This window comes from Aspergillus puulaauensis, chromosome 1 (assembly GCF_016861865.1).
Source record: "Aspergillus puulaauensis MK2 DNA, chromosome 1, nearly complete sequence".
Taxonomy (NCBI): domain Eukaryota; kingdom Fungi; phylum Ascomycota; class Eurotiomycetes; order Eurotiales; family Aspergillaceae; genus Aspergillus; species Aspergillus puulaauensis.
This window is the reverse complement of record NC_054857.1, coordinates 5,530,621-5,550,838: the sequence shown is the minus strand read 5'-3', so window position 1 is coordinate 5,550,838 and position 20,218 is coordinate 5,530,621. Positions and strand designations below refer to the sequence as shown.

At 50.7% G+C, this 20,218-nt stretch overlaps 8 protein-coding genes across 8 annotated transcripts; 5 read left to right on the top strand and 3 right to left on the bottom strand.

Moving 5' to 3' along the window:
• Nucleotides 1–340: 340 nt before the first annotated feature.
• On the bottom strand, nucleotides 341–1,804 carry APUU_12190S (SDR family oxidoreductase; the record flags this gene model as incomplete). Its single annotated transcript, XM_041698364.1, has 6 exons — nucleotides 341–673; nucleotides 768–1,027; nucleotides 1,098–1,278; nucleotides 1,329–1,498; nucleotides 1,576–1,613; nucleotides 1,704–1,804. The coding sequence occupies 6 exons, from the start codon at nucleotides 1,802–1,804 to the stop codon at nucleotides 341–343; spliced, it is 1,083 nt and encodes a 360-aa protein (XP_041551556.1).
• A 3,652-nt stretch (nucleotides 1,805–5,456) lies between these two features.
• APUU_12189A (uncharacterized protein) lies at nucleotides 5,457–6,229 on the top strand (the record flags this gene model as incomplete). Its single annotated transcript, XM_041698362.1, has 3 exons — nucleotides 5,457–5,554; nucleotides 5,612–5,888; nucleotides 6,098–6,229. The coding sequence occupies 3 exons, from the start codon at nucleotides 5,457–5,459 to the stop codon at nucleotides 6,227–6,229; spliced, it is 507 nt and encodes a 168-aa protein (XP_041551555.1).
• A 164-nt stretch (nucleotides 6,230–6,393) lies between these two features.
• APUU_12188A (kinesin family protein) lies at nucleotides 6,394–11,813 on the top strand (the record flags this gene model as incomplete). Its single annotated transcript, XM_041698361.1, has 5 exons — nucleotides 6,394–6,553; nucleotides 6,648–6,971; nucleotides 7,028–7,200; nucleotides 7,251–11,225; nucleotides 11,274–11,813. The coding sequence occupies 5 exons, from the start codon at nucleotides 6,394–6,396 to the stop codon at nucleotides 11,811–11,813; spliced, it is 5,172 nt and encodes a 1,723-aa protein (XP_041551554.1).
• Nucleotides 11,814–12,538: 725 nt separating this feature from the next.
• Nucleotides 12,539–14,055, top strand: ALG2 (GDP-Man:Man(1)GlcNAc(2)-PP-dolichol alpha-1,3-mannosyltransferase; the record flags this gene model as incomplete). Its single annotated transcript, XM_041698360.1, has 2 exons — nucleotides 12,539–13,382; nucleotides 13,439–14,055. The coding sequence occupies 2 exons, from the start codon at nucleotides 12,539–12,541 to the stop codon at nucleotides 14,053–14,055; spliced, it is 1,461 nt and encodes a 486-aa protein (XP_041551553.1).
• Nucleotides 14,056–14,492: 437 nt separating this feature from the next.
• On the top strand, nucleotides 14,493–15,655 carry APUU_12186A (uncharacterized protein; the record flags this gene model as incomplete). The annotated part of the gene is made up of 2 exons (XM_041698359.1): nucleotides 14,493–14,766; nucleotides 14,817–15,655. The coding sequence occupies 2 exons, from the start codon at nucleotides 14,493–14,495 to the stop codon at nucleotides 15,653–15,655; spliced, it is 1,113 nt and encodes a 370-aa protein (XP_041551552.1).
• Nucleotides 15,656–15,854: 199 nt separating this feature from the next.
• Nucleotides 15,855–16,997, bottom strand: APUU_12185S (uncharacterized protein; the record flags this gene model as incomplete). Its single annotated transcript, XM_041698358.1, has 1 exon — nucleotides 15,855–16,997. One exon carries the CDS (start codon nucleotides 16,995–16,997, stop codon nucleotides 15,855–15,857), a length of 1,143 nt encoding a protein of 380 aa, XP_041551551.1.
• An 810-nt stretch (nucleotides 16,998–17,807) lies between these two features.
• Nucleotides 17,808–18,275, top strand: APUU_12184A (uncharacterized protein; the record flags this gene model as incomplete). The annotated part of the gene is made up of 2 exons (XM_041698357.1): nucleotides 17,808–17,921; nucleotides 17,979–18,275. The coding sequence occupies 2 exons, from the start codon at nucleotides 17,808–17,810 to the stop codon at nucleotides 18,273–18,275; spliced, it is 411 nt and encodes a 136-aa protein (XP_041551550.1).
• A 350-nt stretch (nucleotides 18,276–18,625) lies between these two features.
• APUU_12183S (agmatinase) lies at nucleotides 18,626–20,060 on the bottom strand (the record flags this gene model as incomplete). The annotated part of the gene is made up of 6 exons (XM_041698356.1): nucleotides 18,626–19,175; nucleotides 19,224–19,445; nucleotides 19,504–19,587; nucleotides 19,644–19,734; nucleotides 19,788–19,884; nucleotides 19,929–20,060. The coding sequence occupies 6 exons, from the start codon at nucleotides 20,058–20,060 to the stop codon at nucleotides 18,626–18,628; spliced, it is 1,176 nt and encodes a 391-aa protein (XP_041551549.1).
• Nucleotides 20,061–20,218: the final 158 nt, after the last annotated feature.

The following is a 20,218-nucleotide window of genomic DNA, read 5'->3' as shown; positions in this document are numbered from 1 at the left end:
GGAGATTCACGTGGCGCGTCTTCCTCCTTCGCGAAATCACGTGGGGTGGGCTTTCCTCTTATGTCAGGCTTCCTATTTAGGAAATAAGTCAACTTTACATCTACGAGAAATAAATATTGTAAAGCGATTATAAGGCTGCGTTATCCTTCGTCTAGGATTAAATCTCCTCAGCAGAGGAGGTCATGCTGGCGCAACACTTATCCGCAAAGTATTAGATAGCTTCCAGATTTCTACCGCAGAGGGCAGCTTTCAATGCCTCGTTCATTCTCCCTTGGGAATAAGTCTATATAATTCTCGTAACCACCTCAAAGGCAAGGTACTTCCCGATAAATCTAGCTAATCACGGTACCTTCTTACCCCCGTTGCGCGGTAAAATCCCCGCATTTTCAAACGAGCGGAACGTTTCAATCCAACTCTCGTAGGTGTCATCATACCGATTCCACCCAAACTTCCTCGCCTTGGTGATAGAGCTGACCGTGGGCCAGGCCTTGCCGACAGCCCAGTCAAAGAACCCCCACGTACCCCAGTTGAAGGCTTCCGGGTTTCCGCCGTACTTCCGGCAGATTTCCTCCCACACGGGCTTCTTGTCAGCTGCCCACTCACCCATTTTGAATTCGTTCTCGCTGTGGGTACCCTCCTCGCCTGTTGCGCCGAATTTGGTTGTTTCTGGGACCTGAAAGTCGTGGTCTATCAGTTTATAGCCAACGGGTATCGTCAAGATAGGACCTTGCTTTCTATTGAGGGTAGGACATTGAGGGTTATCCTACCTCTAAGCCGAAATAATTCCCAATCTTCGGGAAGAAGTACCTCCAGACAAATGTATCTCCGTTCACATGGTTGAAGGCCTCATTCGCTGCCGCTGGGGCTGTGGTAGCCCAAACGCTTAGATCGGCAAGACTGGGTGCATATGAATTGTCGTCCGGGCAGGTATAGAAGAACTGATTCCCAGGAAAACGCGGGAATTCTCCCTTTTCTCGGCAGATGAGAAAATACAAGGCCAGTGTGAGAGCTTCAGACATTCCATTGCCTGAATTTTGAAAGGATTGGTGCGTTAGCTCCGTGTTCATATAGATAGCGCAGAGGTGGAGGGGACTGACCTCCTGGCGTGAACCCTATAATCGCATTGGGCCGGATAATGTTGTACGTCCAGCCTCTGTCCTTTTGCATCGCGAACATAAAGTCCTCTTGCGGATAGTAGAAGTTATCCCCGTTATCATCGTACCGTGGGTGTTCCTCGCTGCTTGGCTGCTTCACCGGGCCCAGATGCGCTCCGTAGTGCTGAGCTTTCTTAGCAAATACCAACGTACATATAGCAAGGCGAAACTAACCTTTCCACCGGTCTGGAGACACACTCTTTGAAGAGTATTCCTTGCAACTTGATCAATTGCCGTAAGGAAGTTCTTAAACAGGGGTACGTTCAAGACCTTCAGGCGTGCGAAATCGTCGGTATGCACATAGGAGGTATAGTAAGCGTGTGTCACATCATGGCAGTAAGGAGCTATTTCGAGACGATTGTTTCAACAGACTCGAGAAAGTCCAATGCGATGAACTCTATTCTTGGATCCTGCCAGTAACCCTTGAGGGGGCTGCGGGAGGTGATAATAATCTTTGACCTATACACGAAGTCAGACCAAATTGAAATCAGGCAAAACGGAGGTTTCAATATGACCACCCTGAAAGCTATATTAAGAATATATACTAACCATTCTGTCTTGGGTGTGCGAATTAAATGCTCCATGATGGCGTTGCCACTAATTCCGTTCGCGCCGGTGACGAAGGCAACCTTGGGTTTGGTTGTGGACATCTTTCAATGGTAGTTCAATAGCAAGTAAGTTGTGGAAGAATATTTTGTTCATGGAAGGGGAATCCACAGGGTGGACTCCTATTTATGGCCTTGCCGATTATGATACTTGTCATGTACTATTGTTACCCCTCACCTGCAAATACATCGGGATGCCGAGTCTGTCCATTTTCCGAGACGCCGAAATCGCAACGCCATTCCCGAAATCCCTATGTAGTCTACATCAATACGGATATACGGATATACCAGTCAAGAGGTAATGCGCTCTGAGGATTTGTTAAGGATTGTATGCATCACCACATCGTAAACATCCCCTTTCATTTGGTATGCCCAACCAGGGCAATTCTCATGGTGGACGAAGACAGACCAGTGGCTGAGTTCACCAGGTTCCTGTGACTGTAGGTAGAGAGGGCATCCGCCGCAGGGGTTCCGCGTTGACTTCAGGTTGGTACTCGTTCCACGCCTCTGTACCTCTCATGCGCTGGGAATTGCCGTCGTTCCTCACACATCTCTCTGGGTTTGACTGTCCTGATGGCTATGTTTGGATCCGGCCGCTCATATTGATCGGACGACGAGAGGATTTGTCTTTTGGGAGTTCAGCATCTTAGATGGAAAGACAACAGGCAGCCTACTGGCTTGGTACGAAGCAGTCATAACCCCAATATCACGTAACCGACAAAAAGCCGAACAGTACATCACTACTCGAAGCACATAAGGTTAGGGAATGAGGTCTTTGTTGACTTGTACTTGCTCTTGTTAGTCTTCTATGCCCTTACGAAAGCAGCTTCTATATATATCTCTATCTCGCTGCTCTAGTGAGGCTAGGGGAGTGCAATATTTAGGTATGGACCGGATGTAATATCCGGTTAGTTTAGGTGAGCTACTTAGTCACGTTGTTACTGGCTAGTTGACTATCTTTATGCGGGAAGAGCCTCGTAGCCATACTAGACACTTGGGTTAGAGAGAAAAGGGGGCAGATGTTTGCAGCTGGGCTGTGTCAACTACACTTACCCATAGTAGTAGGAGTAGCAGTAGATGTGGATTTTGCATTGTATATAATTTATATATTTCACCCCATACAGATCAGTGCACCGTGCAGAAACGGTGATCACAGTTCGTTGAGATTCCGGACAATGATCTCTGATTCTGAACGTGCTCGAGTGGAGATCGCGTAGGTGATCCCATCATGATTCATGAGCCTGACCTCATATTCAGCCTTTGGTGGACCGCTGGCCCAGAGCTCCATATACACATGGGCAGGCGATCTACATTCTACAAGATTTCGGCACAATAGCGGAGAAACAATACAACAGTCGGCGTCTTTTGAGTTTTCTGTTCGGGGAAAAGACCCTGCACTATTGGAACCAGTCTGCGAGATCCGCGCGCGTATTTGATCGCAATACCTCACTTGACTTTCCCCCGCTCGCGCGATCAACGGTGAAGTTGCATCTCCGAAGTCTGTCTGAACTCTGAACGTTGAACTGCTGAAGAGGGTAAGAGACTAAGAGGCAGAGTTTAGGTGTAACTCCACTTCTCTAAAGTTCCGAGTTGGAAGCTAGACTCTGAAGGGAAACTCTGGTTAACTCGTGGGTAGGCAGTGGGCGCCCGTTGATGGCAGTCGCACCGAAACCTAAGTTGATCTTTTACCACGATGCGAATTTTCTACGTGGGTGAAGATCGGCTGCTGGGTCGCTCGTGGAGGATAGCTAGATTATGGAGTCAGCGACTCAGTAGTGTCGGATGAGGAACTCTTTCGATTCTTCGAATTTCGTGGGCGCGGGTTCCATATTCCAAGCGGAATCTCGGCTGGATTTTACACCGTAGAACAATCTTGGTTTACGAACGATTAAGGAGCGAGCCTTCAGAGTTCAAACTTCAAAGGTGAAACGAGCATGGATCAATGTGGAAATCGTGAATTGATTTGGCCGATCGATAAAGCCTCCCCGTAAGCAGTTGCACATGTGGCGCGCTGAGCCCTGACAGCTCTCTCTGTGATCTGGGATATTTCGATCGACTTCGGCTTTCTCGTGTGAGACTGGCCTAGGGCGCCTCGAGTCTCGGCGTCCAACGGTTTTCACGGACTCCTGGAGGAAGCGCTAGAGCGTCCCTGAATGACGAATTCAGGTTTAAACTTGCTTGGTCTGGTCGAAATCTCTCCCCATGCTGTTCTACGGGTGGATTTCCTTGTCGGTTCTCCTCCGGAGGAAAATATTTCGTCTGAAGGACGAATGAGATATTTGGAGTATTATCGCCGATGCAAAGATGAGCGACGGACTTCCCCTTTTCGTATCTTGGTCAGCGATCGACACCCTGACCACTCATTCGCAAGGGGATTGGGCAAGAATTTTCCATGCGCCTTCTACAATTGGAAGTCGCAGGAAGACCATGCAGTGATGCACCGGTATTTTCGAGGTCGGTGTGGGTTTTACTGCCCTTGTGAAATCCAAGGTTGGAGGGTTCACAACTTCACTGGTTCAGCCCTCGTTCAATATCTTGGATGGATGGATCCTGCAAGATCTGGTGGACGGGCCAAGTATTAATATATCGAGTCAACGAGATGATCCAGACTCCGGTCGATACTCGATAGGTTCACGATTGGAATAAGTGAAATTGCCGAAAGGCTGGCAAGGTGAGTGACGGGATGGAATTATGGAACTCGCGGGAACATCGATGAACCATGTTGGTTAGTCTAGGCTCCCAAGACTTGTGGTCCTTTGAAAGACTCCACGGTCCTTTGAGGATGGCAGGATAATTGCTTTTGTGGAGGTCCACATCTTTAATTATTCTTGTTCAGTGAATCGATTGGTTCGTTGAAGTAATTGACCGCGATTCAACCGCTTGAATGGGCAAAGATGCCAAAGAGTAGTTTGGACGAAGCAGGAGTCGTAACTCTGAGATCCTGGTTCCTTTGTAGCTTGGCTACTTGAGTCTACTGCAGGGGGGCACGATGATTGAAAAATCCTGAATCCTGATCCATCGAACAGAGTCAACAGACAGTTTGTCGGCGCGCGACCCACTGGAGCAAGAGTGGCACGATCCAGTCAAGCTTCGGGCGGCAGAGAAGCCTGGGAGAGGCCTGGGCGCGGGAGTTGGACTGAGGAGGGAGCCCGAGGCAGGTCCTCATTTCGCTTGATCGTTTATTCGTAACACGCCGTCGTCCTGTCAGTTGGAGTTCTTTCCTTGTTCGTCGGACGTGGGAGGTGCTTCAGTCGAGGGTTCGCGTCGACGGCGGATGAGTTTGTGAGAGGAAATTGGTGGTGTTTCACCCGGCTGGATCCGGTATAGACTGACTCTGATTCTGTACAGACATTAGACAAGGGCACTCGGCACTGAAAGTTGAGACAGACACGACACCGGCCTATCGTGATATATCGATGCCCTTGTCGACGAATTATTGAGGTGCCGCGAATAATTGGGCCCTGGCAGAGTTAATTCCCCGAATAGAAGAATAAAGTGTGCCTTGGTTCCTGAGAATGGCCGTTTGGTTCCTCAACTTGCAATCCCAGGAACCGTGGGACGTTCCGGTTCAGGCCGTGTGGGAGAACATTAAGCGATGGTTCAGGGGAGTGAACAGCAGGAAGTCCAGGGAAATAAGCAAAGTAGTTATTTACGAATATGATCTTGCTACGGAGAACTTCGCCGAGAAGCCCATGATATGAAAATGCGATCACCGTTGGCTCAGCGCAGAGATAACGATATCCAGAACAATATCCCAGTCGAGGCCCAGGCCGGCGGTGCTTTGCTCCTGGCATTGTACTGGGTTAATTATCCTTAAACCGATGGGAAGGTACTCCGTGGAATCCGAGGCAGTGATAAATGGATGGACGGCCTCCGGAGAGTAGACGCAACTGCAAGAGTCAAGCGTGAGACTAAGAGCGACGGGCCATTCGCTGCGGGCGAGTTAATTAGCTTTAGTGGTTCAGGAGACCGTCCCAGTCCCTCAGGCCGATGGATCCCCAGACCTGTCAACACTCAACTTTCTTTCTCTGCCTCTTCTGTCGCTTTTGCGCTCTCTCCTTTTCTTGAAGGCGCACCCCTTTGCTCTCCTGGTCAGCCTCTTTCCTACACTATATCGCTCCTGAGTCCTGTGCGTATGCCCTCCCCTCCCCCGTCTTCCATCCACACACAGGGTCCATGACCTCCGGCACACGGCCCTCCCCTCGTACCCCTGATCATTGACCGGGCCTGTGCAACCCAAAGTTCTTTGCTTCCTTTTCTTTTTGCCCAAATTCCTGAGCTGTCGCAGACACCGCGAAAAGTTTGAAAGCAACTCTCATCATTGACTTCTCCCACCAGGTAGTTCACCGACAACTACTCCGAGCTCGGCGCTGGCCTGATTCCCGCTCTGGAATAATCAAGAGATTTGTTCCCATCGCAAATCGTGTCGCAGGTCGCCAATTCTTGCGATTTTCACAGATCTCTCTGTAGCCCAGGCACCGTTTTATCGTCAAACGCCGACGACGCATTTCGTTTGACAGGCGATCGATCGCTGATGACTTCCTTATCTCTTATTCTTTGACCGATAATCGACCCACTCACCGCATCGATTTCGTCCCCATCAATTTGCGGTTCGCATTTATACAGAAAAGGTCATGACGGCCTCGCCGCCAGCGTCGCCCACGGGGCCGGGCCCCCAGAGACCTTATAGCGCCTTAATGCGTACCCCGCGGAGCAACAGCCGCTTGAGTATGAGCAGTAAACATGGCGGGAGCAGGGCGTCTGATGAGGATGGGAAAACCGCGGTCAAAGTTGGTGCGTTTGCCATCTAAGTTTCTTGGAATGTCACAAGAGCTGTCATTCCCCCGCATAGACAAACATTCTCGCTTCTGTACTAACCCAATCGCAGCCGTCCGTGTCCGTCCTCCGCTGAAGCCCACCGACCCCGGGTACGAATTGATCCCGCAGCGTTTCCAACGTTCCATGGCCCATGTCACGTCGCCGACAAGCTTAGCCGTCGATGTACCACAGGGTCGTAAACTCTTTGTTTTCGATCGCGTTTTCGCCGAGACTATCGAGCAGGAGGGCGTCTGGGAGTATCTTAGCGACAGCGTCGGTTCCTTCCTGCAAGGCTACAATGTCTCTATTTTGGCTTACGGCCAGTCTGGTGCCGGTAAATCCTACACAATGGGAACTTCGGGCCCAAATGAGCAGAACGACACTTCGGCGATGGGTGAGTTTGCTGGTTCGCATTTTTTCATGAAAAGTGCAAATCACTGATGACAATAGGTATTATCCCACGTGCCGCTCAACTTCTATTCGAGAAGCTAGAGGGTCCCAAACATTCTCGCAACAGCTCCACCGGTCTCCGTACGCCATCGCGATATTCAGTTAGCTCTACATCAAGCTTTGGAAAACAAAGCATTGATAAGAACTGGCAGTTGAAAGCTACCTATGTCGAGGTATGAATACCCGGTGGTTATCAGTCTCGAGGAAATCTAACTTGGACCAGATTTACAACGAGCAATTGAGAGATTTGCTCCTTCCTGATTCCGTCCCCTCGTCAGATCGGAGTGCCGTCACTATCCGCGAAGACACCAAGGGCCGCATTATCCTGACGGGCTTACATCAAGTAAACATCAACTCTTTCGAGGATCTTATCGGCGCTTTGAACTTCGGTTCGTCCATTCGACAGACCGACTCTACTGCAATCAACGCCAAATCCTCGCGATCTCATGCAGTCTTCAGCTTGAACCTTGTTCAGCGAAAGTCTGGCAGCGGTGGAACGTCACAGAAAGACAAACGCATGTCCATGCCGGTGGAGATGCTTTCTGGTGCTGATCAATCCGTAACAGTCGACAGCAAGCTCCACTTTGTCGATTTGGCCGGAAGTGAGCGTTTGAAAAACACTGGAGCTTCCGGTGAGCGTGCGCGCGAAGGTATTTCGATTAACGCTGGTCTTGCTGCTCTGGGAAAGGTCATCTCGCAACTCTCTTCTCGTCAAGCCGGCTCTCACGTTTCCTACCGCGACTCCAAACTTACTCGATTGCTTCAAGACTCGCTGGGTGGGAACGCTTACACATACATGATTGCCTGCGTTACGCCCGCAGAATTCCATCTCAGTGAAACCTTGAACACAGTTCAGTATGCACAGAGAGCGAGAGCAATCCAAAGCAAACCCCGTATCCAGCAGGTTGCCGATGATGGCGACAAGCATGCAGTGATTGAGAGACTCAAGGCTGAGGTTGCCTTTTTGCGGCAGCAACTGCGCAACGCGGAGGACAATGAACGACGAACTGTCGCTCCCCAGGAACGCGCTGAACGCCAGAATGAACGTGAAATAGAACTCCAAAATCAGCTCCTCGATGTCCAGGAGGGTTATAACGCACTAAGCCAACGCCATGCCAAGCTAATTTCTGAGCTCGCGAGAGATTCGCAACAAACTCCCGCCAATGGCGAGAATGGTGATGTTGAGTCCGCTGTCGGTGACTCCGTAGAGAGGCTTAAACGGTCACACTCATTCGCGGAGTCGGTTGAACAAGTTGTTTTAGAGTACGAAAAGACCATCCAGAGTCTCGAGTCCTCGCTTTCAAACACCCGGACTTCCTTGTCCACAACAGAAAGCACTCTCCTCGAACGTGAGACCAAATGTGCCTACGTCGAAACGGTCAACTCTCAACTCCAGACCCGCATCCAGAAACTCCTGGACCGAGAGTCTAGCACAGAAACCTATCTCCATGAGTTAGAGTCAAAGCTGGATGGCCAAACCTCTGGTGAAGAGCAACAGGCCGCGATAGTACAAGAACTGCGCAAGGAGATCAGCCGTTGCCGCGAGAGTGAGGCTAGCTGTGAAGAGTATATATCCACCTTGGAAGAGCGCCTAGCAGAGGCTGACCAAGACGTGGAACTCATGCAACGCGAAATTGATCGCCTGGAGCACGTTGTGGATCGCCAACGAAGCCTCGGCAAACTAGACACCCTCCTTCACGAGTTGGACAACATCCAGGGCAAGAAAGAGGACGAGACTCGAGACCAACTTAAATCCGATATTGCTCCTCCAGGAGCCTACCAGCCCCGAAAGCGTGGGATGTCTCTTGACGTACTGACCGAGGCTGTTGAAACGGCTATCCCTGATTCAGATGAGGGTCTGGCTGAACCGATCCCCGAGGAAGTCGAAGGCGAGACTGAAGAGCCCGAGTCGACGACAAAGCAAGGCGACTCCGATCTGAAAGTCCTAGAAAGTGCTACCACCCGCCTTGAAAGCCTTGAGAATGGACATTCCCGGAGCGGATCTTCAAGCCCTACTCAGATGCGGGTTGTTTCCGATAAGTTGGAAACCGTCAGCCAGGAGCTTTTCGACCTACGTATGCAACACGAGAATACCGTCAATGACTACGAGACCCTTGAGGCCAAATACGAGGAGGCCTTGAGGGCCATGGCGGAACTTCGCCAGGATGCCGCGGATGAGGCCCGCCACGCAAACACCCGAAACCTCGTCCCGACCACAACTTCTCGCCCGGTTTCTTTTTTAGAGGATATCAAGGCACCCCCGTCGAAAACTGGAACACAACACTCGTTCTCGCAATCACTCTCATCGGAATTATCCTTGGCCGGGGAGCCTGTTACTTCGCAAGACTCATATAATGCGAACACGCCGCAAACTACTGTTGATTCTCAAGACGGAACTGTGCCGAACGGAGATGATAACATGCGCAGACTTCTTTTAGATCACCAAGAGAGTGTCAACGTGATGAAGCAGAAGTACACTGAGCTCCAGGCGGAACACGAAGATACCCTAAGCTTAATCGATTCCCTCAAGGCTGAGCTACAGAGATCGAGTTCTACCTCCCCTCCGGCAACACCCGGCTTCAACCCTGTCATTCGCAGAAAAACCAGTCAAAGCATCATGTCGAATGTTGACCGAGCTCACCGTTCAATCATCGGCCTGCGCAGTCTCGCAACTGAGGAATTTTCCTCTCGCCCGGACACAATGCAAAACTTCGACCTTCATCTGGATGGTGCGATGCACGAGCTTCACGTCCGCATGGAACGTATACAGCAACTGGAAGTGGAGAACCAGAGTGTGAAGAAGGAGATGGAAATGAAATCCACCATCATTTCAGGTCTTACTCGGGAGCGATCCAGTTTGCAGGGCGCTTCTCCGGTTGACAGGGGCCTTGTGAACCAACTACGTGACCAGGTTGTCCAGCAAGAGAACACACTAAACCAGATGAGGGAAGCCCACGACATGAGGGAGAAGGTCCTTCTTGAGGAAATTGAGGAACTGAGGGGCATCTTGAAGACCCAGGAGGAAGCGGCAAAAGCGCAGGATGCGCATGTGGAAGAGCAGGAGAAGAAGATCACGAGCCTTGAGGGTGAGCTGACACAATGGCAAGGCAAGCACCAGAACGCCGTTGAATCCCTACAGTCATCGGAGAAGCAGCTCCAGTCTACCCTGGCCGAGCTCAATGGCTCTCTTGCTACAATCGACACAATGCGTTCTGAGAGTGGTACTTCTCGCGATGTCACAGATAAGGAAGTGGCAGCCACACAACTTGAAAGTGACCGCGCAGAGCAAAACCAGGTTGTAGAAGAGTTAAGGCGGAAGGCAGAGGAGCATGAAAGCACATCTGCCAGTAACCTCGCGAAAATTGCTTCTCTTGAAAAGCTGCTCGAGGCTCAAAAGGGAGCCACTGACTCTGCGTCTACTTCGGGTGAAATCGATGTCCGCCAGACCCGTATTAACGAGCTAGAGCAAGAGATTGAGAGCCACAAATCTCTTGCCGACTCACACAAGAAGGAATTGGAGTCTTTCCACGCGTCTCATAAGCAAGAGCTGGAAGAGCTGGAGACTCGAACCAAGGCCGCTGCCCAAGGTGAACATGAATTGCGCATCGCAGAGCAGAATAACCAGCACGAAGAGGCTATGGTGGCTTTGCGAGCTGAAATTTCTGAGTCGCGCGACGAGCTGGCTAAGCTACTTGGCATGGTTTCCAACCTTATCAAGTCAGATGTCACAGCCGACAACCTGGCGGATCAGATCCAAGACATTCTGACGCAGAAGCAGCACTTTTCAGACAAGTATGCCGAACTTATGGGCACGAATGAGGATCTTCGTAAGCAGATCGAGGCCAGACAGGGCGATGACAGTCGTGTGGAAGAGCTCAACAAGGCTGTTTTGGACAAGGAAGGCAAGGTTAATGAGCTTGCTTTGCTTGTGGCCACGTTGGAAGACACTCTCCTGCAAAGGGATGAACAGATCAAGAAGAAGGAAGCCATCGCTGCGGAAGCCGTGGTTGAGAAGCAAAAGAGCGCGCGCCTCGTTGAGGAGCTCGAGGACCAGATCACCAACAGCTTCGACCAACACAACAACCGTCTTTCTGTCATTCAACAGGAGCGCGACCAGGCTTTGGAAGACGCCAAGGCTAAGATTGTCATTTATGAGAGGGATATCGAGACCTACCGTGTGCGCATTGAGCAGCTCGAGGTAAGTAGTATCTATATAATCTCTTAAATCTTTACTAACAAAGGTCAGCTTCAAATCAAGAACCAGGACAACTCCCACGACCGCAGCAGCTCTCTCACATCCAACCTCCGCAAGAGCTCTTCGGCAGCATCTCTCCCTTCGCCCCCGCCTGCTATTCCCCTCCCACCTCTCCCCTCTATTGCATCCGCTACTAACGGCACTTCATCTCCTCCAAGCTCTCGGCACACTAGCAAGGAGCTGGTCGGCAGCCACGTTGTCGAGGAGCAGGAGGCCCGTATCCGTACCATCGAGAAGCATCTCAATGCTGAAAAGCAACTCACCGCCACTTTGGAGGAAGCTCTGGGTGATCTAGAAGCACAGAGCAACAAGGTCAAGTCCGACTGCGACGCCTGGAAGAAGAAGGCTTGGCAGTTGGAGGAAGAGCTAGGCACACTGCGCAAGGAGCGCAACTCTCAACGCCTCTCGCTTCAAGCCGTCGAGGAAGAGAGGAGCGCTCGTCGCGAGGCCGAAGCTGCTCGAGCCCAACTCGAGGAGCGTATGAACGCACTAAACAAAAAGAAGAAGAAGAGCACGCTCAACTGCTTCTAGACTCTCCTTTACTCACCCCAACATACTACGCCTTTTCATTATCTTTTCTTCATTTCTTGCCCATGTTGAAACGCGAATTTCAGATCGTCACTGCTTCATGAACTAAACGTTGATTCCCCTGTATACCTTCGGTTGATACCTTTTCCTTCACATCTTGTCAATGTTTGAATTGTGTCCATGTTTGAATTGCTTTCTCCGACCTGACCTTTCATGTGCATTACCCATTTTCATTCAGTACCCCCTATTTATGACTTCTTCACGACCCTCTTTGCTGAAAGTGTGACTGTTGAAACCGATCACCTGACGCTTTGTACATTCTACCCATTACCCTGTATCTGATGTGTTTAAACTTTCTATCGTTCATTTTTTAGGAGCGGCCAGGCATTGCCATCGCTTATAGGATAGCGAATTGTTGTTTTGTCCCATTGGTACCTTATCTCGATGCAGTAGAAGTTGAATATCCCTCTTTGCGCTTGAATCTGTACAGCCTGGGTGCGAAATATAAAAGTATTTCGTTTCCTCAATCTATAAACTCTTCCATATTATCATTTTAATCTACCTATATCCGAAGTATATTTGAGTTTCAACAATGTATAAATAGCTGACTCATCACATGACGTCGCTCCCGCCGCGTGTCTTTAATGACAGTAAGATAAAGCTCCAGCTCAGCTTCAACTGTCCCTCTCAACACCAGAAACCACAACCAACCCAACCAACCTGCCAAAATGGCAGCGAAACAGCCTCCGACCCCCGCAAAATCAAACATAACAATAATCCACCCAGACCTCGGCATTGGCGGCGCCGAACGCCTCATAATCGACGTCGCCCTCGCCCTGCAGAACACCGGACACAAAGTCACAATCTACACCTCGCACTGCGACAAGTCGCATTGTTTCGAGGAGGCGCGGGACGGAACACTCGATGTCCGCGTGCGCGGGGATGAATACCTCCCGGCTAATGTAGGCGGGCGGTTCGTTGTCCTGTTTGCGATTCTCCGCCAGGTCTGGTTGACGGTAGAGCTTTTGGGGGAGCTGGCTGCGCGGACTTCTCTAGATAAAGAAACCGATGAGGTGTTTATCGTCGACCAGGTACCCGCCTGCGTACCATTACTCAAGACGTTCGGGCCGAGTCGGTGTTGGGCGACGCAGCGGATTCTGTTCTACTGTCATTTTCCGGATCAGTTGCTGGCGCGGCGGGATGAGGGGGGCTCGTTGCTGCTGAGTGCGCTGAAGGGCGTGTACCGGTATCCGTTTGATTGGTTTGAGGGGTGGGCGATGGGGGCGGCGGATCGGGTTGTTGCGAACTCGAGGTTTACGAGGGGTGTTGTGGCGGGGGTGTTTGGGGGAAATAGGCTGGGGGACGTACGGGTTGTTTATCCTTGTGTTGATACGGAGAGTGCGGAGGTTATTGAACGGAGTGAGGGAGAGGGGGAACAGGCGTTATGGGGTGGGAAGAAGATACTGCTTAGTGTGAATCGGTTTGAGAGGAAGAAGGATCTTGCACTCGCGATTCGTGCGTACCATGGGCTTGGAGAGGAGAAGAGACGGGGGACGAGGTTGGTTGTTGCTGGTGTGTATACCCTGCTTGTTCTTGAGAGGATCAGTGCTAATGAGAAATGATGGCAGGCGGCTACGACCCTCGAATCGTCGAAAACGTCCAATACCACAAAGAACTCGATACCCTTGCTACTTCGCTTGGCCTTCAAACGGCGACTTCTAAAACCGTGCCTTCCGCTCTTTCAATCCCCAACTCGGTTGACGTGCTCTTCCTTCCCTCCACCCCATCTGCATTCCGCGACACCCTCATCTCCCAATCCTCCCTCCTCCTCTACACCCCAATAAATGAACACTTCGGGATCGTCCCGATCGAAGCTATGCGCGCGGGAATCCCGGTCCTCGCATCCAACACCGGTGGTCCGCTGGAAACAATCGTTGAAGGCGAAACGGGCTGGCTCCGCGACGCCACCGATGTTCCGGCGTGGACAGCCGTGATGGACAAGGTGCTCTACCAGACGAGCGAAGGCGAGCTAGAACGGATATCGATGAAAGCGAAGGAGCGAGTGGAAGCGGAGTTCTCGTTACGGACTATGGGAGAAAAACTTGAAGTGGAGATTGGGGAGATGCTGGGCTCTGAGAGGCGGGCGTTTAACGGAGTGCAGCAGGCGTTCCTTGTGCTGGCAATAGTCGGGGTGGGATTTGCGGTTCTTGTTGCTTTGGCTTTGAGATTGGTTGGCTTTGTATAATACCCCTGTAGCACAGCATATGCATTTGCGCTTTAGTTCGACATCGCATTCGAGACCTTCGAAAGTACCAGCCTGGGCAATAATGGACCCCAGTCAAGTCGCGCCGTCAAGTTGTCGAGCCCTAAGGCAGTCGGCGCTTAATCAATGGCTGGCAGCCAGTCCTCGCCCACTCGAAACACCACACCTGCAAAGGGTCTGCGCCGCAGGGACCCGAAGAAAATACTTACTTTCTTAGGCACTGGAATTCCAACAGCGGCTATGCAGGAGCTCTCAATGGCCTGCTCTGGTCCCTGAAACTACCCGTCAATTCAGCCTCGACTGTTGTCATATAACCATGCATCGTCCAGCGCCAGCGTCTATTCCCCCCGCTCTCCATTTTCTCTTCTCTTCTCGAAGGAAACTGAAATCGTGGAAAGGGGCTTTTCACGGCCCAGATTATGAAGAAATGCTCGATGTTTTCCTTGCCCGTTTCTATCTGCGCCTGGGTTTTGGTTATTGTCGTTTTGTCTCATAATGCGTCTGCAACGAATTCAGACAGGACTTATTTCACGAATCCGCCCTCGTCGCAGGCAGATGCAGATGGAATGCCAGATTATGAATTGGGAAATGTTCTGGAGATCTCGTGGACGACGGACCTGGATATCTTCAACATCAGCATCTGGCAGCGCGATCGGGGGAGTGGGAATAAAAGCAATGGGGGGAATATCTTCGGTTTGTCAACCAAGAACTCAGCCATCGCTCTCGAACTAATAGAGGAACAGCCAAAACAAACCCTTCCGAAACAATAAACACCTTCTCCTGGGCTGTCCAAACCTACTCACTCGATCTGAGCGACTCCTCAATCTTCTTCCTGGCCATAGAAGCCGATTCGCACAGCTGGACGTCCGCAAACTTCAACATCACATCCTCCTCCACCAAATCATCTCCCTCCAGCTCCAGTTCCCCAATCTCAGACTCAGACTCAGACTCAGAATCAGACCCAGACTCCCCCACAACAACCGACTCACCAACATCCCTAACCTCAACGGGCAAAATCGCCCTAGGCCTCGGCGCCGGCATTGGCGCACCCCTAATCTCCCTCCTCGCCATCCTCGCCTACTTCCAGTACCGCAGTGCACGAAGAGCATACATGCATACCCAAGCTCTCCAGAACCACCCCGGTCATCATCATCACCACCATTCACACTCCCAGCAACCACCACCACCAGCATGGCGCCACCCGTCCGCCTCGCCGGGTATGGACCAACTCACCGTCCCGCCATCGATCCTCCCACCGAAGCAGGTCCCCATGTCCGTCCCGCTGTATAGGAATAGGAGTTTGCCGCCGTCGGAGCTTCCGCAGAAATTGGCCAGGCCGGTTTATGAGCCGCCGTGGGAGGTTCATTCGGATTCTGCTGTGGGACTTGCACCTGGACCTGCGCCTGCACCGGTAGGGCTGGGTGTTGGTGTTGGGAATTGGAGTGGGGATGAATATACGACGAATACGACGAGGACAGGCTATGGCATGGACTCAAGGCAGGGAACTAGGAATACGAGCGTGCGGTCCTCAGCGGGACTGGGGATTCCGGAATTACCAGGGGAGGGCTCTAATTTTATATAATTGCACCGCTTCCTAGCTGGGATGGGGTTTTTATGTATCTATTCACTTCGATTTATATATATACTAGAAAATATGCATGGCGGCTTTTGTCTTGTTTATATATATGCCATAAATTTCCAGACTGGCTATTAACCGGGTTAACAGGCTTGAACTAGACTTATTTTATGACCACGACTGTATTAGGGCTCTATCTAATTAGCTACATGCTGGTCTGTATCTGTGGTCCAAAAATAAAGTCGATGTCCTCTTCCCACACCTCAGACGTGATTATCTCAAATTTGCTGTAACGGTCGAGCTTCATTCCGTTCAGCTGCTTTCTTTTGGCGAACTTGCGGAGATCGTTCACCATGTCCATAACTGTAGGTTCTTCCTCCAAAAACCCCAGCCGGTGCGCTTTGAGGCGATTCAGCACATCTACAATTTTGAAAAGAAACATGATTTCCGTCACCGGTTTCGGTGTCGTAGGACTCGAACGGTTGACAGGCATGTCGCGCAAGGTTGACAACTCTTGCACCGCTATAGCCACCTTATAGTGGCTTCCTGAACGTTGGTTCTCTATCCACGAAGAAAAAGCCTGGCAGATCTTAGCGAGCTGGCTCTTCGCCGTTGTAACGCACCACCTCCGCCGTTCGGAAACCGCCTTGGCCAAGGAAACGGTACGGCCATCGAGATAAGCTGAGAGATGAGCCTCTTTGTCCGGATCATGGTCATCAAGCTCTACGCTGAGGATGGTGAGGGCATCGTGGTAAAGCAGCCGAGACTTTGTGTCCTCCGCAATCCTAACATGACTCACGCGAAGATCCGGATTTCGCATACCAAACCAAAATTCACTATCCACGATGTTGGGCAAAAGCCAATCGAGATATGGGCCCATCCATGAATGACAGCAAAACTGGCTTGCCAGGTCATACAAATCCCGGAGGTCTTCCAGCGACTGGAACGGCACGACAAGTCTATACGCAGCCCGTAGCCATATCTCGAAGCACCGTACCTCATGTTGAGTTGGAGAATATAATCCAGTTGGTTTGGCATCTGCTGTGTCGGTGTCGACGATACCAAGGTGTCTGCTGCATGAATTGGCGGGGTCCCTCTTTGCAACGAACCGGAAGCGATGTGAAATTGGGCCGTGGGAACCTCGGGGGTTGGGAGGATGTTGACTTAGATTTTGCACCAGGCCTGCTATTTTGGTAAAATGAACTGCGAAGAAATGGCAGCCAGCATCGATCAAAGTGTCTGGTTGGGATCCGTCAAGCGATACAAAGTGCGCCGTGCTCTCGTTTACTTGAGGTTCTGGTCGTGGAAGATACCATGACGGGAGCTGGAACGCAACTGATGATCTCATTGATGTAAATAATGAATATAAATAAACGATTAAATCATTGAAGTCGCGGTTTGAAGCTGGACCACAATGGGATTCTGGAAGAAATGATCGCGTGGCTTTGGTTGCTCTTGCCATTCTCGCTGCTATCGGATTTACTCTACGCAAGTGCGACTGAAGCCTCAGCCTAGTTTCCTGATGTAAATACAATACTAAAAGACCAAACAATATATTATATAGCTTGGGCACATTCTGTTCTTGAAGTGCAAGAATTGTAAGTTAGGGCAGGCTCGAGTGACGGAAATCGAGATGTATAAGCACATGGTAAGTAAAAGACGCCCTATAATCCAGGATTCATAGTGGATTCTTCCACAGTCTATCATCGAAATACTGTATTTTGTTGTGAAAGTCAAGCAGGGGCCCAAGCCTCCCAAAGTTCCTTACCTATCGGCTACAGCGGCACAGCCCTAAGAAAAGGCCCTGTGAGACCAACCTCTATTAGCATCAAACGCCGGTCTTCTTCCGAATACAAGCTTCAGTACCGAACTTTCTGCAGGAGCCGGCATCTTCTGCACTGTCTCGGTATATTCTCCGTCCGATTGACATGGCCCGGTCTTATCTGATCTTATCTGATTGACCAACGGCGGCAGAATCGGTGCTCATTGGTCGCTTCCCGGTGGAGGCAGGGTCCATTCTTTAATTTCTATTCTGGCCCACAATGATGGCACAGTGTTTCTGCAGTACACAAAACAAGACATAAATAGGGTCCATTGACCCAATTTGAAAGCCAGCTACAACTCCATCAAGTTTCAATTGCCTGAATTCCAAATCACCATGCGCTTCTCGACCTTCGGCATCCTCTGCTCCCTTCTGGTTCTCCCCGCCCTCGCAACCCCAGTCGAGGTCACAGACTCCTCGTCTCTAGTAGCCAGAGTAAACAAAGCCGATGTAAGTAGTGCACCGCCCATTTTTTACGTTTATTACTTATAAACATGCAATTGAAAGGCAGAATTCATCACCAAGCGCTGCTGCATAAACTGCGACAACCCCTACGCCAGCTGTCTGAACAACGACAAGCGCGAGGCCGTCGCCACCGAGGAAGAGGCTCTCTTCGGCCCCCAGAAGCGCTGCTGTATTAACTGTGACAACCCGAATGCCAGATGCAAGCGCGATGAGAGTCCGGCCAACTGGCCTTCCAAGCGTTGCTGCATTAATTGCGATAACCCATACGCTTCCTGTCTGACGAAGGATAACCGTGAGGCTGTTGATTCTTTGGAGGAGGCTGTTGAGGGGGACAATTGATTACGGGGTTTGGAAATGTCTCCTAACATTTGATTCGTGTTTGTTGCTCTGGTAGATAGTACATTTGACGCAGTTCCACTAGCGCGATTACTTACAGAATAATAACATAGACAATATGAGTAATTACTATGGATAATATACAAATCCAGTATCACATATAGGGCAATTGGCGTTGGAAAAAGGTATATAAATCCATGAGTTGTTCATCGCGAGTAAACGTTGCCGAGCTGAGAGCAGAATATACAATTTAATAATAAACCTTGCAAGTATTCTGCCCTATCCAGGAGATTGGCTAGTAATATACCCAAATCACCCCCAAAATATCCAAAACATACCAGTATAACAGGCCGTTACAAATCCTCCCTCGAGTCTCCAACAGTAAGAGGACCATTCTTCACCATAATAGTGAGAACCTCATAAAGAACATCAGCAGCAGCCATAGTCGTCAGCTCAGCATTCGTATCATAAGCTGGAGCAACCTCAACAATGTCCGCACTGATCAAGTTCAGCCCATCGAGTCCGCGGATAATCGTGCGGATTTCACGAGTCGACCAGCCGCCAGTCTCTGGCGTACCAGTTCCAGGGGCAAAGGCCGGATCAATGGAATCAATGTCGATGGAAAGGTAGATTGGGTTGTCGGTGCCGACTCTGTCCCGGATCCTCTTGATGATGCCGTCAGTTCCGATTGTGTCGATTTCGCGGGCTTCGACAATTTCGAAGCCGACGTAACCGTCGTTGTCATAGTCTGAGGGGCCGGATAGTGTGGTGCGGATGCCGGCGTGGATGTTGGTGTCGTTTCTCAAGAGGCCTTCCATGGCGGCGTGGTAGAAGTAGGTTCCGTGATTGATGGATGCAACCTGGCTTGGTGAGCCACCGAACACTTTTGGCTTCCAGGTGTCCCTGTATCGATGTCAGTATATATTCTTTGCAAGAGTATTGTTAACTAACAGATGACTGTCGAAGTGGATGACAGTGACCGGCCCGTATGCCTTGTTGATACTGCGCAGCAACGGCAGTGTAATGGTGTGGTCACCTCCAAGCGTAATTATACGTGGAAGGGTCTTGCCTGCCCGAGAGGGCCCAGCATCGTTGGAACTGGTGTAGGGCTTGCGCATCAACAAGCTGTTATGGCCCTGCTCGATCTGCTGGATGGCCCAGGCATTGTCGTATCTGTAAAGCGTTAGTTCCGCAACAACAAACAACCTTATCTATCACAGGCTTAACTTACGAAGTAACTGGGATATCACCACAGTCCAAGACCCTCAACTCATTGCTGAACGGGTTTGCCTCCAGCGGAACATTGTAACCGCCGCTGAAAACCAATTTGCGTGAGCCTTTACACTGTAAGCAGAGCCCGAGAGAACATACTAGAGATTGAGGCGACGAGAACCTTGCCTGATGCCGCTGGGCCCGAACCTCGCGCCCGGTCTGTAGGAAGTGCCAGTGTCGAATGGGGCACCTGTGGTAGTTAGCATGGTCACACGATGAGCTTTGGTCAACATTGTAACATACCAATGAAGGCAATGTCGAATTTCTCTTCCTCGCTGGCGAGACATGGGAAGTATGGAAGACGCCCGAAGGTTGAGATACCAGAGAAGACAGAGTCGGCCTGGCTGGTTAGTATATGATAGTCCGTAGAGGGCGTGTACTTACCTGAGTGCCGCCATCGCCAGGGAGTGTGTTGTACCACAACTTTTGCAGTGGGCCTGTAAGAGGTGTCTGGTGGTTGCCGTGGGCAGACGCCACTGCTGAAAAGGCAAAAAGGGTTGCAATTGAGAGAAACATGACTGTATATGGAGAGAGAACGCGAGGAGAGAGATGGAGTTTGAAGGTTGAACTGAGGGAAGACTGCTTATGTATGTTATTCTTCCCCTCAACACAACCAACACAACTCTCCCATCACCCGCTCTTCTCGACGGCTACTCGCAATAGTCGAAAGCTTT